The sequence below is a fragment of the Gastrolobium bilobum genome, unplaced genomic scaffold (assembly GCF_033153095.1).
Source record: "Gastrolobium bilobum isolate Gb01-03AN ecotype WA unplaced genomic scaffold, APGP_CSIRO_Gbil_v1 utg1802, whole genome shotgun sequence".
Taxonomy (NCBI): Eukaryota; Viridiplantae; Streptophyta; class Magnoliopsida; order Fabales; family Fabaceae; genus Gastrolobium; species Gastrolobium bilobum.
In genome coordinates, this window is record NW_026897076.1 from 21,354 (window position 1) to 33,938 (window position 12,585).

General features: G+C 35.8%; 1 protein-coding gene across 3 annotated transcripts; it reads left to right on the forward strand.

Annotated features, from left to right (window-relative positions):
* Positions 1-2,555: 2,555 nt before the first annotated feature.
* LOC133303873 (protein FLX-like 1) lies at positions 2,556-12,278 on the forward strand. Of its 3 annotated transcripts, XR_009750525.1 has the most exons (9): positions 2,556-2,760; positions 2,888-3,532; positions 3,927-4,090; positions 4,410-4,492; positions 6,030-6,157; positions 9,503-9,606; positions 11,225-11,287; positions 11,882-11,967; positions 12,047-12,278. XR_009750525.1 is itself a non-coding variant. In XM_061503843.1 (5 exons), the coding sequence occupies exons 2-5, from the start codon at positions 2,910-2,912 to the stop codon at positions 6,120-6,122; spliced, it is 963 nt and encodes a 320-aa protein (XP_061359827.1). In that variant the 5' UTR covers positions 2,556-2,760; positions 2,888-2,909; the 3' UTR covers positions 6,123-6,523. The 3 variants fall into 3 exon arrangements, 1 of the variants encoding a protein (XP_061359827.1); XR_009750524.1 differs by lacking the exon at positions 9,503-9,606; XM_061503843.1 differs by lacking the exons at positions 9,503-9,606; positions 11,225-11,287; positions 11,882-11,967; positions 12,047-12,278 and having other exon boundaries at positions 6,030-6,523.
* Positions 12,279-12,585: the final 307 nt, after the last annotated feature.

Below are 12,585 nucleotides of genomic sequence, written 5' to 3' on the forward strand. Positions count from 1 at the left end.
TTAAGTGTTACTCCTCTTTTTTTCCCAATTCCTTTCGGGACAACTATGCAAGTTCTGGTTCATGTTCTTAAAGCTTTTAAAAGGGTGTAGCAACTGCCACTGAGGAAAGATCTTAGGACTCATAGATTGCAGTGACTATAGGAAATGTTTAAAGAATGCAATCTAGTTATGAGTGAGGCATTTTTGAAGATCATGTATGGATTCTCCATTAATCATCTCAAACATTTCATACTCCTTTATAAGTGCATTTTGCTTTGATCTTTTGACTTTATTCGTTTCTTCATGGGTGACCACAAGAATGTCCCACATCTTGATCATTTGCGGTCTTGCAAAAAGAGACTTTATAGTATTCATCCCTTTTAGGAGCTTTTGTAATGAGATTTTGAACTTTTTCATCCCATCCACCGATCTTTATCTCTTCATTTGTATATTCATTGATTTGCTTGCGTATATCTATGTCATTAGCATCTTTATTAGTTGGAGGATTGCAACCATTCTCATTTGTATTCTAAATTCCCAAATCGTTAAGTACAAAAAACAAAAAAAAACCTCACCCTAGTTTTCCAATAAGGATAATCAATTCCATTAAAGAAATAGAGCTTATTTTTAGAACTATGTTATTATGGAAATCATTGTTTAAAGAAGCCATATTATTTAAAGTGGTGAAGCTTTCTTGAAAAGGGCAAGGATCTGGGACCACTTGTTAGTTAAGTGTCTTCATTTAAATGCACAATAAACTCAAGATGGTGGGTGAATTGAGTTTTTCAAAATTTTATAAACATGGATACCCCTTATTCTTTTCAAGATTGATCTTATTGTATTTAATTTAGGATAACAACAAGGTGAAATTTAACTTAGAGTGAAGCGGTCATAACAAGTCCAAAATAGTGTATAACTTTGCAAAAATTATTTCTATTATGAAAAAAAAATCTATCAATATACTCTTTTATTTCGTCTCCAACTAAATTTAGGACATGACAAAATTTGTCTATCAATCGCTCGTCCCTAATAAGTTAGGGACAAAAAAATTAAATACATCCCTAATAGGATAAATCTCGTCTGTCTCTATATGGATTTAATTTGTCTTTATTAGGGAAATAACTTTGTCTATCTCAATTAGGGACGAAACATTTTTCATATATAATATGATTTTTTGTTGTTAATTTGCCCAAATGAGATTGCCTGAAGAAGGGTATAATTCATCCCCATTAGCAACAGATTGTGCTCGTCTCTATTAAAGATGAAATAATTATATCTTTATTAGTGACGAATTATGTGTGTGTCTAACATGGACGCAAATATTCCATTTTTATTTAGGGTTGGATGTGATTCTAGTGTTCATAATTGGTCCATGTATTTTGAGATTGTGGCTGGTTTTCGAGTTTGTGCTTAGAGGTTGTGCCAAACCTATTTTGTAGAGCGAAGACTTGGCCACTATTTGTTTGTAACTTCGTGAATACTTAAAGTAGCTTTTGCTTGAGGGAGAGTTAAAAGCTATTATGACTCATACTTGACTGGAGAATATTGTTGATTCAAGTGTGAGTGATAAAGTCCTAAATTGGGTAAGAACTGTCTAAGAAAGGAACACATAAGTGAAAAGATCTATAAATTCAATAAGGTGTTTCTTCAGGCATGGGGTGTGTATTTCCTAACATCACTGAGCTCCCTTCTCTCTGATTGAGTCATCTAAGTTGGTGTGCAGGATCTCCCTCTGAGTTGTGTGTTCGAAGTTTTCATAGAGGGCATTAATGTCTCTCTTTCCCCCTTGGAGTAATCACAAATGATGGTTTTGTCTGTCATCTCTCTTATGTTTGTAGTGCTTGTAAGGTGGAAGAAGGAGTTTGCCAATTTGCACATATGGTACCAATGTTTTGACCTAATATAAAAGGTGAATGATATATCGTTTGGATTTAGGACATGACACCATGGTTTTTCTCTTTTGAGGTGAGCCACTCATTACTAATGTAGGGATACTCTTGACTTTCCAATGGTATATTAGTATGAGGTTGTCCAAGGTTTGTCTAGAACCTTTGCTCTCCGTTGCTGACGAGTGAATGAGCCATGAGTTCCAGCAAAGCTTTGGCAAGCCCGAGGTGATGTGTAGCTACAAAGACTTCGACGCTCAAATTAGTTTGAGTTAGATGAAATTTGTATTGGAGGAAGATACGTACTTTAGATGAAAGTCATATTTATGATATAATTTTCACTTTTAATTTTTAATAGATTAATTACTATGAAATAAAAAGTAAATTAACAAGAACATTAACACTTCATCCCTTTATAATAATTAATATTTTAACATAAAATTAAAAAATTATTAAATATCATTGATATTAACAAAATATAATTACATTTAATTAAAATTAATTTATTCAATTAATATTATCTCATTTTACTGAACAGAGATATAAAAATATAAAAATACGAAAACTATTTGAAAACAATAATTAATACAAAATAAATTAAAATTTACAAAATAACAGTATTATAACTCAATCTGCTATTTATTGTGGTTTTTGGGCCAGAGAGCCTGAAAGCCATGATCATAGGCAATAACTATTAGCTTGGCCCAAGCAGAGATCTCAATTCTCAAGGGAGTGGGTGTGCTGGCTGGCTGCAACAAGCAAAGCAGCATCTTCTATTCATTCCATATTTCCACTCTCCTCCATCTACTACACTACACTTGTTACTCATTCTTCACTCCATCCATTCAAAACCCCTTCCCCCCAATCCTTTTTCCTTTTTCCTCTTCTTCACAAGGTGGTTTCATTTCTTCTTCCAACTACTTATATACACACATTTCTGATATTATTTCCTTTAAAATCTAAATTCTCTTTATTATTATTACTATTACTATTATTTATTTTTATTTTGTTGTTGTTGTTAGGTTTTGAGAAATTCGTTAAACGATGTCGGGTAGGAACCGCGGCCAACCTCATCCTCCTCCGCCACCGCCTCATGGCGGAATGTCACCGCCGATGCACGATCACATGTTCGGCATGAGAGCCCTAGGCGTAGTAGGGCCAGTCCCTCCACCTCACCCAGCGCTTCTAGAAGAATTCAGAGAATCGCACTTAGGGTTAGGTCCACGGCCACTCCCTCTCCACCCCGCCGCCATCCTCGAGGAGCAGCTCGCGGCGCAGCACCAAGAAATCCAAGGCCTCTTGGGGGACAACCAGCGTCTCGCCGCCACACACGTGGCGCTGAAGCAGGAGCTTGAGGCCGCACAGCACGAATTGCAGAGAATGGCGCACTTCAAGGACTCCCTGATGGTCGATACTGACGCCAGGATGAGGGAATTGTACGACAAGTCGGTTCAATTGGAAGCCGAGCTTCGTGGCGCCGAAGCCATGAGGGCCGAGCTTCTTCAGGTTCACGCCGACATCAAGGAGCTAACTGCCGTCCGGCAGGATTTGTCCGGCCAGGTGCAGGCCATGACGCAGGATTTGGCCCGCATGACCGCCGATTTGAAACGAGTTCCGGCTTTGAGAGCTGACGTGGAGGCCATGAAACAAGAGTTGCAATGCGCAAGGTAGCAGCACTAGTAGTAGCTCCCTCAATTTGAAGCAAGTTTATAGGATAATTTAATTATGAATTTATAATATGCATATGTTTATAATTTTCAAAGGATAGGTTATATTTACAACTTACAAAATCTTACAACCACTCTCTTTATCTTTTGATCAAAATCAAATCAACTGGAAATCAAATCAACCGTTACGGAATGACATCAACGGAGAATAGTTGATTGGATTTTGATCCAAGGATAAAGAAAGTGATTGCAAGAGGTTGTAAACAAAAATATGTTCTAAGTATAACTGCCCTCAATTTTTAAATTATGTTGATATAGGGTTGACCATGAACTGATGAACCTTGAGTCTATATTAATCATACTTTTGTTTTTTTAATTGGTTCTTGGCTTGTAGAGCTGCCATTGACTACGAGAAGAAAGGATTTGCGGAAAACTATGAACATGGTCAAGTGATGGAGAAGAAGTTGATCTCGATGGCTCGGGAGATGGAGAAGCTTCGTGCTGAGATTGCGAATGCAGAGAAAAGAGCACGTGCTGCTGCAGCGGCTGGGAATCTCGGTATGCAAATTCTACGTGTGTGTGTGTGTGTGTGTGTGTGTGTGTGTGTATTTTCTAAGTGGTGTGGTCTTAACAAGTTAGCTAGTTGCTATAAGTGACTTCAAGCTGCAGTGGTCTGGTTCTGTTCTTCCTTGTATGATGATTGATGAGCTTTCGGTTTTCATGTTTTAAGAGATTACAATTTTGGCCGGCTGTGACCATTGTACCTTGTAATTTATGCTGATTAATTGATCAAAATCCTGCTTCTTTCCATGGAATTTAAGCCTAATAATGCTGTAACTTTGTTTGCTGTCCTTCTTTGCTTTGATTATATTTGTAGGTCCAGGGTATAATGCAAATTATGGCAATGCTGAGGCTGGATATGCTGGAAATCCTTACCCTGCCATGTATGGCATGAATCCGGTGAGTCTTGTCATATTCTGAATTTATCTTGAGTATAGTTGACCTTCTTTATAATGAATAATATGCATTTGGTCTGAGCATAAACTGAGTGAGCCTGCCCCAACCAAATGGTTGTTATCAGTTTTCTCAGTAAATCACTTGTATTTGGGTTTAATTTTGGAAAATCTTTGGATTGTTCCTTACTTCAGTTGGATTGGTGGAAATGACCCTGCCATGTATTAGTAAAACCTTGAATTTCTTAATACTTGCTCATGTTTAGAGGCAGCAAAATAATCAATGAATCAATTATCTGTCCAATATTATATTATTTTAATGGATTAGGTTAATTGGATCAAGGTTAATTTTTGGGGGTTAATGGATTTTCTAGAATATTCATTGGATATCCACCATGAATCTGCGTCAACAGCCATCTTTCAAAAACAAAAAGCCCATAATGGATCTGATTGTGCGTAGCCAGTCATTGCTACTGCACCATGTCGCAGGACCAGGCATGTGAGTGGCAGTATGTATGCAAATAAGAATTTATTGTGCACTGCTGGATGTCTGTGTAAAATCTATTACTGTCTAGGTTTTACTGCCTTTACTTACAGCGTGTGGTTTTTGCTGGGAAACCATCCTTAAGAAAGATCTTCAATCACTCTATAATACTGTACTATTTGTGCATTCCATTTTATTCTGCAATTTTTTTATTCTGACTACTGAATTGTCATAATTTCACTTTTTTTTTTAATTCTCAATAAATTGAGGAAGCTTAAAAATTTAATATGATTAATAATGGATGAGTTGGATGGATTGGATATTCATCCGATAAATGGAAATGGATCAACTGGGAGGTTGAATATTGATCCACGTAATGACTCTTGGATGAATTGGATTATCTTAATTATTTCATAATGGATCTTAAATGGATTATTTCTTTTATCCATCCATTATAATCTGATTCATTCATTTGCCACCCTTATTCACGCATTAGCTCTTGTTTTGTTTCTACCTCTCCTCATTTCTTGATATCTTTCCTATCCGTAGCTCTGCCTCCCGTATTCATCCATGGCTCATTATCTCCTTTGGAGATCTAAACAGACCCCAATAGTAATCACCACTAATGGTACTTTGTGTATTTGCAGGCTGGAAACCTGGGCAATTTTTTATTCTGTTTTCCTCTTAAACATCAACTATGTAGTATATATGTTGGATCTGGAGCTTTATTTTCAAAATATGAATGCTTTGCGCAAGCTTCAAATAGTCAAATTTGTTGGTTTGGGGCTGTTATTATGGCTCTGCCTGACTACAACCTGATATAACCTCCAAAATTACATTTGGTCTCTCGGTCTGGCCAGTATAAATGTGTCAATTGGCTATTAGTGGTAACAAAATTGTATTGCATAGCTTGCAAATAATTTAGTTCAGTTACTGTCCGAAATGTATTTGATTGTTTAATGGAAATTTTTGTCTGCACAGTATGTCATCATGTAATGCTCTTTTGCCACCTTTATGTTAATCTAGATATTGTTCTATGCTAAATACTGGCTACTTTCAGGTTCAGCCTGGTGTGGAGAATTTTCCTCAGTATGGACCTGGACCTGCTGCTTGGGGTGCATATGACATGCAGAGAGCTCAAGGACACAGATAGATCTCTTCTATCCTGTTAAGAAATCTTTATAACTGGTATCTTGGGCTGCAACTTTCTAGATGATTGGTTCAGGGTTTTAAGAGTTATCTACTCATGAACATCTTGGGAAATTGTCTATTAGATGCTCCTTGAAGTTGTACTAATATTAAAAGCCTCATATTAGGTTGATGATGCAGTAGATGATGTTTGTCTATGGTGTCAATTAATGGATATTTTGCTTTATAATTTCTTTTTCTTCAGGTGTGTCGCTCATTATAATCTTGCTCTTTATGTCTTTAGCTTAAGTTTTTTTCTTTATTCCTGTGTACTATGGATAATATAAGGTTGCTTACTGTCAAATTTGCGCGCACGGAAAATCTTAGCTGCTTGTTAACCTTCACCACCCACCAAGGAAAACAAGGAAAAGAAAAGTTGCTTCATGTATCCCTCCTTTGCTTCTAGTAGGCTTTCTAGGAAGTGGTTTGAATTTGCTCAGGGTATACAGTCTCTGTTGGAGCTGTTGTTGGTAAAAAGGCTGAAATAGTTGGATTTTATGTAAATATCAGCTTCTTGGTAAACATCACCACCCCCCAAGAAAACAAGGAAAAGAAAAATTGTTTTTGTATCCCTCCTTAACTTATAATAGGCTTTCTAGGAAGCAGTGTGAAATTGCACAAGGTATAAATCTGTTGGGGCTATTGTTAGTAAAGAAACTGAAAATATTTACGAGCTTGTTTTGTACCTTGTCATACAAAAGATTTTATCTTTTTATTGCTATACACTACGAACTGCAGTTTAAGAAATGCTTATTCTGTCAAGAGCTCTGTAGTTCTGCCATTTTTGCTATTGCTGCACTTTGTGTCGTCTTGTTGGAGAGCCTTGATTCTTTGACAATTTGTTATAGGTTTTAGCATTTTGCGAAGGCCTACCAAAGAAATGTCTATTCAAATTCAGTGAGTACCATGACTTGCTCAACCCTAATAAGTAGTCAAATTTTTAGCTAAAACCATAGAATATCAGATGCTTTCTTCATGGATACTCTTACACTGTTACAATGTCAGTGTTTCTCATGACTTTTTAATGCATTACCATTTGTGAGTTTGGCCACGGTATTACTGTCAGTTATTCTATCCTCTTATTGCCTGCCTTTCTCCAGGTAAACGTGCTACCCCTTCCAGAGCATTCACTCACGATAAGGGGGTGTAAAGAGAAAATCCTATTGTATTTTATTTAATGAATTAAGGTTTCCTCCTTTTAATTTAACTGCAATATATCAAACTAATAATTTAAAAGAGAAGTTCCTAGAAAGGAGTGGGTGTAAGTGGTGGGCCTATTAATACCCTTTTAATTTATAATGACAATTTTGTCCTCTGTTTTTAGTTTTTGTTGAAGACACCCTTAATACCCATTTATAATGGTATAGATTTTCATTAATCTTCTGCCCAATTTATGAAGTTTATGCATGAAATGGAATGCTTGTTTCCTGTTGTCTCCAGTCTGTAGTGGCAATGCCTAACACCTTAAATACAGTTTGTCTCCATTTTTACTGCATATTTATTTATTTTCAAAATTTCAGTCATATGATTGCATATGGGATTTTCCCTTTCTTTTTCTTTATCTCTTTTCCTCTTCCCCATCTCTTTTTTTTTCTTTCTCTTACTTATTTATTTATTTTTTCCAAACTCTTTTTTTCTCTCTCTCTTACTTATTTATTTTTTCCACACTCTTTTTATTTTTAATTTTTTCTTTGATACATGGAACTGAAAAAAAACCCAGCAAACTACAAAATAAAACATATATATATATATATATATATATATATATATATATACACTTAAATTTCATTTTTATCTTTTTTCAATCTCTTCGTATCTTTCATTTGGGTTTATCTACCATTGACCCCAATTTTGTTTGGGATAAAGGTGTTGTTGATGTTGATGATTGCATATGGGATTGATCGATTTAGAAGATTATAAGAGACTTCATTGGGTCAGGTTTAGGGGAGAATAATAGATATTCCATTATTTGCAGCAGTCCTCTATCCTGGACACCAATGTTTCTTGGAATCTTCATTTTCTAGATACTCAGCATGATAGAGATACTTTTGAACTGAAGTCCCATTTGTTTTTTTATTGAATTGGCTGTTTTTGTCCTCTAAACTAGATAGGAGGACTCTTATTCTTTTGGTTGGTTTTCTTGTAAATCTTACTTCCAGTTTTGTCATCCATTCTCCAAACTTCAAGAAATTCCTTGTTGATAAACTTTGGAAATCTAAAACACCCTCCAAGGGAAAGTCTCTTAGTTGGACTGATACCTAGCAAGATTAGTACTAATGATATTTTGTAGATTTGTAGAGCTAGCAAGGCTTTATCTCCTAATCTGTTTGATGTGATGTTCTTATTCAGAAACAGCTTCACATATATTTCTACATTGCCCAAGCTTCATCTGTAGACCTAACATGTCCCTATTTCCAAATGGTCGAGGTTTGGAAGGGAGAAAAGTCATAAAAGTTTCAGGGCAGTTTGATAGGTTTTCTGTTCTTTGTTGTCTCTGGTTAGTGAGGAATGATCAAATTTTCGAAGGAAAACCTCCACCCTTGGGTGTTCTTCAGTACAAGGTTGCTTTTTCAGCCTCTAATACTTGCGTCATGATTTTCTTCTAGGAGTCCCTTTGGTAGATGTAAACATAGGGACTGGAGAGCTCTTTTAAATAGTGGTTTTGTTATGTTTTTGTTGATTGTTTGTTTCCTTGTTTTTTTGTCTAAGGAGGATTACTTATGCTGCTTCCTTTGTCTATCCTTTCCTTTTATTAAAATCATTTATCTTGAGGATTACTTATGTCCCTTCTTTTCACTGCTGCCATATGATTTTTTTCTTTTCTATAGAGTATAGGCCTGTAGAGGCAATGTCCTTCAGTTTTTAAGTTGTTATCGCAACGATTGCCACTTAGCTAGGTTGGAATCACATGCTTCTCCGAGGAGGTGAAATGTCATTCTTTTCTCCTGTACCATCCTATTGTTCACTTTTTTGAAGCATTAAAAAGTTGAGTATCCATAGCTCAGGTTCTGAGCTTGCTGCAGCTGCAAATTTAGTCATATCGTGCCCCTCTTTTTGCTCTTATAAAATTTATTTTTCGATTGAAAAAAATGTGTATTTTTTCTTCTTGTGCTTGTTTGCACCCACAGATTATCCTGGGCAGCTGTTCTGCGATGATTTAGGTCTAGATGTATTCACAGCTCACAAGACATTGAGGCAAAAAACAATAGGAAGAAAGTTTCCATTTAGTCAGACTTTAGTTGTAAACTACAATTCATATTTTCTCCTTCACAAGTTTAGTGAGTGAGGCTGCATTCAGGGAGAGATGTTCTAAATTGGAAAGTTTTCTATTTCTATCTGAAGCAGCCAAGCATATTTTAGCATGATGTATTTTGCTGGCATCATATATTCAACAGTGGAGCAGAAAGGATGGGATTCTTAGTCGAGTACGTTATGCAGCTTTCTGAATGGTAAATTCTTTTGTTTGTTTTCCTTTTCCATTACCCATTATGTGTAGCCTTGAATGTAGGAGTTGCCTTTTATGGCCATCCAAACTTTAGGTTATACTAATGTTTCTCTTTAGTGTATTTAGTCTTCTGTCGTGATTGAAGCAATAGTTTATGTACATTTAAATTTCTATACTATTTAGATCTTACTTTCTCCTTGGATTGGGTGATTCGGTTTTTCTGTTTGTTTAGAAGACAGGTCCAGTTTATGTCATGATTTTTCTATGTTTAGTGAGTTTATTTTTCTTTTTGCCTCCTAATTGGTTCCTCCCTCAATTGTTTTATATCTTAGCATGTTGTACTTATCATTTGCAAACGTGTAGCTAGTAACTTAAAACAAGGTACGATGAAGTTTGGGTATTAGGTTTGAATCATAACCAAGGATTAGTGTAGTTGAGGCTATAAAATAAGAGAAAGTTAATCATGCATTGGGGGATCTATTGTTGCACCAAAGGTTAGATTTTAATATTACTGTGTAAGTTTGGATTAATCGACAAGAAACTATCCAGTCCATTTCATAGTGATTTGATTGTTTAGAGGTGAACTTTACATTTTTTGTGCTCATTCCAGATCTTCCCATAAAGAATTCTAGCTTTTCTTTTGAAGAGCTTAGTTGGTGTGTTAACTATTAGGTTTAAGAGCATAATAAGCCATCGTTGTTCAAGTAAAGTCTGTATATGACATCGTGCTCAATTTTTCTTGCCATGTTTTGAGAAGGGGCTGAAGATGTTTATTATAAATCACCTCACTGTCAGTTTTGGTAATTATGGATATGCCGTGAACAAGTTTTCCTTGCTATGTTAACTGCATAATTGTGTATAATCCAAAGATTTAGTTACCTTTTTATTTGGTGGTTCTCTGAAACCTTTTTTTTTTAATTTGTAGTGGATGGTGATGTGGCTTGCAGGTTACTATGTTATATATGATGAACAGATATATAGTAGTAACTACTGTTGTAAACTTTTTTCTTCATCAATTTCATTTTCTCTTTCAGTGTTCTTCAAGGTTGGAACCACTGGTGTGAGATTGATGTTGTTATAATATATGTTACGGGGGAGTGTTATCAGACTAGGCTTGTACTAGCTGTATTACCTAGTTTATCAGTATAAATCAGAGTATTAGGTTAGTATTTTACATCAAAACATCACAATTATTTGGAGTACTATTAGTAATATATTCTTCTATTCCATCTTTTTCCCTATAATTTTGATAAATTGCTTTGTTAGATGTGGTTCCATTCCAGTCTTAGCTAATCTATTCAGTCTTGACCTTGAGACTTCTGTTTTGTAGTCCTTGGCAATGAAAGCTCATTTAGTATACTTTTGTGATTGTAACAATTTTTTTCTATCTGTCATGTCTTACAAATTAACAGAGAGATGAAGGGAGATGTAAATCATAGGATCCAAGCTGAGTGGATGATTTTTGACAAAACACAATGTTGTTGTTTGATCTGTGTAGACAACCCCACCTAGTGGGAAAAGGCTTTTGCTGTTGTTGTATCTGTCATGTATTGCTTTTATATAATGGTTTTCCTTGTTTTATAGCGTGTACTCTATTGACATGTCAATGGTTTTGTTTCTAGGGTTATGAACTTTGGGCCCAAACTTTCTGCCTCTGATTCTATTACTCACACCTGTATGTTGAGGTATGTTAAAATTTTCCATATTCTGTTTTGTATCCTGGTTCATGGGCTTTTGGCGGGGTTGGTTTCTCTTACAGACATGTATAGAGTTGCAGGCTCTTCTTTGCTTTCTTTCATCAATATTAATTAGTGTTTTTGTATAAAATAAGAAATTCAATAAAATAAAGAGAAGAAAAATACAAGGAATTTGGAGGCAAGGGATCATCCATAGCAAAAAAGGGGGAAAAATCAACAAAGAAAAACAGAAAACAGCAATGGAGCAAAGCTGCTCAGTCTGGCAATCCCTCTAATGGTCATATCTGTTAAGGAAACCCCCTTAAAAGGACCATGTGCTTTACACTAAACAGAAGGGAATCATCTAATATTATTAGAAATCTGCTGCTGAGCTAATGAAACTTCCTTAAAAATACCATCTTTAAATTTTTTTTTAAAATCAATTTTAGAGTAGTTCTTACCTCTTCTTTTCCTCCTTTTTCTTAACTTTACTATCCAATAAAACGTTTATGATCATATAAAAATAAAGTTTGCCATGATGTGCGAGGCACATTAATGTTATTACTTTAATGCCTATTAATTTCAAGTTTGTATCAAAATCAGGTCGTCAAGGATTTTAATAAGGTGTAATCTGCGTGAACTCTGCGGCTGCTGGAAGGGAAAGGACGTACCAGCTTACAAGAGAAGATGTAAATTCCCAAGCTTGCACCTGCCTTATTTTCTTAGTTTGAGTCAAGGACTAATAAGTCTGCTTGTTTCTTTTACTAGGAATATGGCGGCATAGAGCTACCTTGTTTGGCTGTGGTGCTTCCTCTGCTACAATTTTTAGAAGGCTGATGTTAGGTTACCAAGTTTTTATTCAATGCTTCAGAATGTTTACAACTGTATCTTTATACTCTCTCAACTAACCCAAATGACAGCTCACTATACACGTGTTGGCTAATGACTTAACCACCTATTGAATACATGCAATCACTAACAGATACGAGAATGGTATGTGTACTCAAGATACAAAATCAGTTAACCTAGAAGAATGTTTTTTGTCCCTAGCAAATCTCCTCAACGTAACATTCCCCACTCCTTAAACAACGACCTTGTCCTCAAGGTCGATAGATGGATAACAGTGACGCAAATCTTGCTCCTTCTCCCACAAGGCATCTTCTGGGATCGTTTTGGACCACTGAACAAGAAACTCACAAATTTGTTGACCCTGGCAAGAAGATTGGCGCGTGTCTAAGATGGCTAATGGTACTTGAACAGGCCTATTATCCACAAGGTTTTAACTGAGATACGTGGAACACTGGATG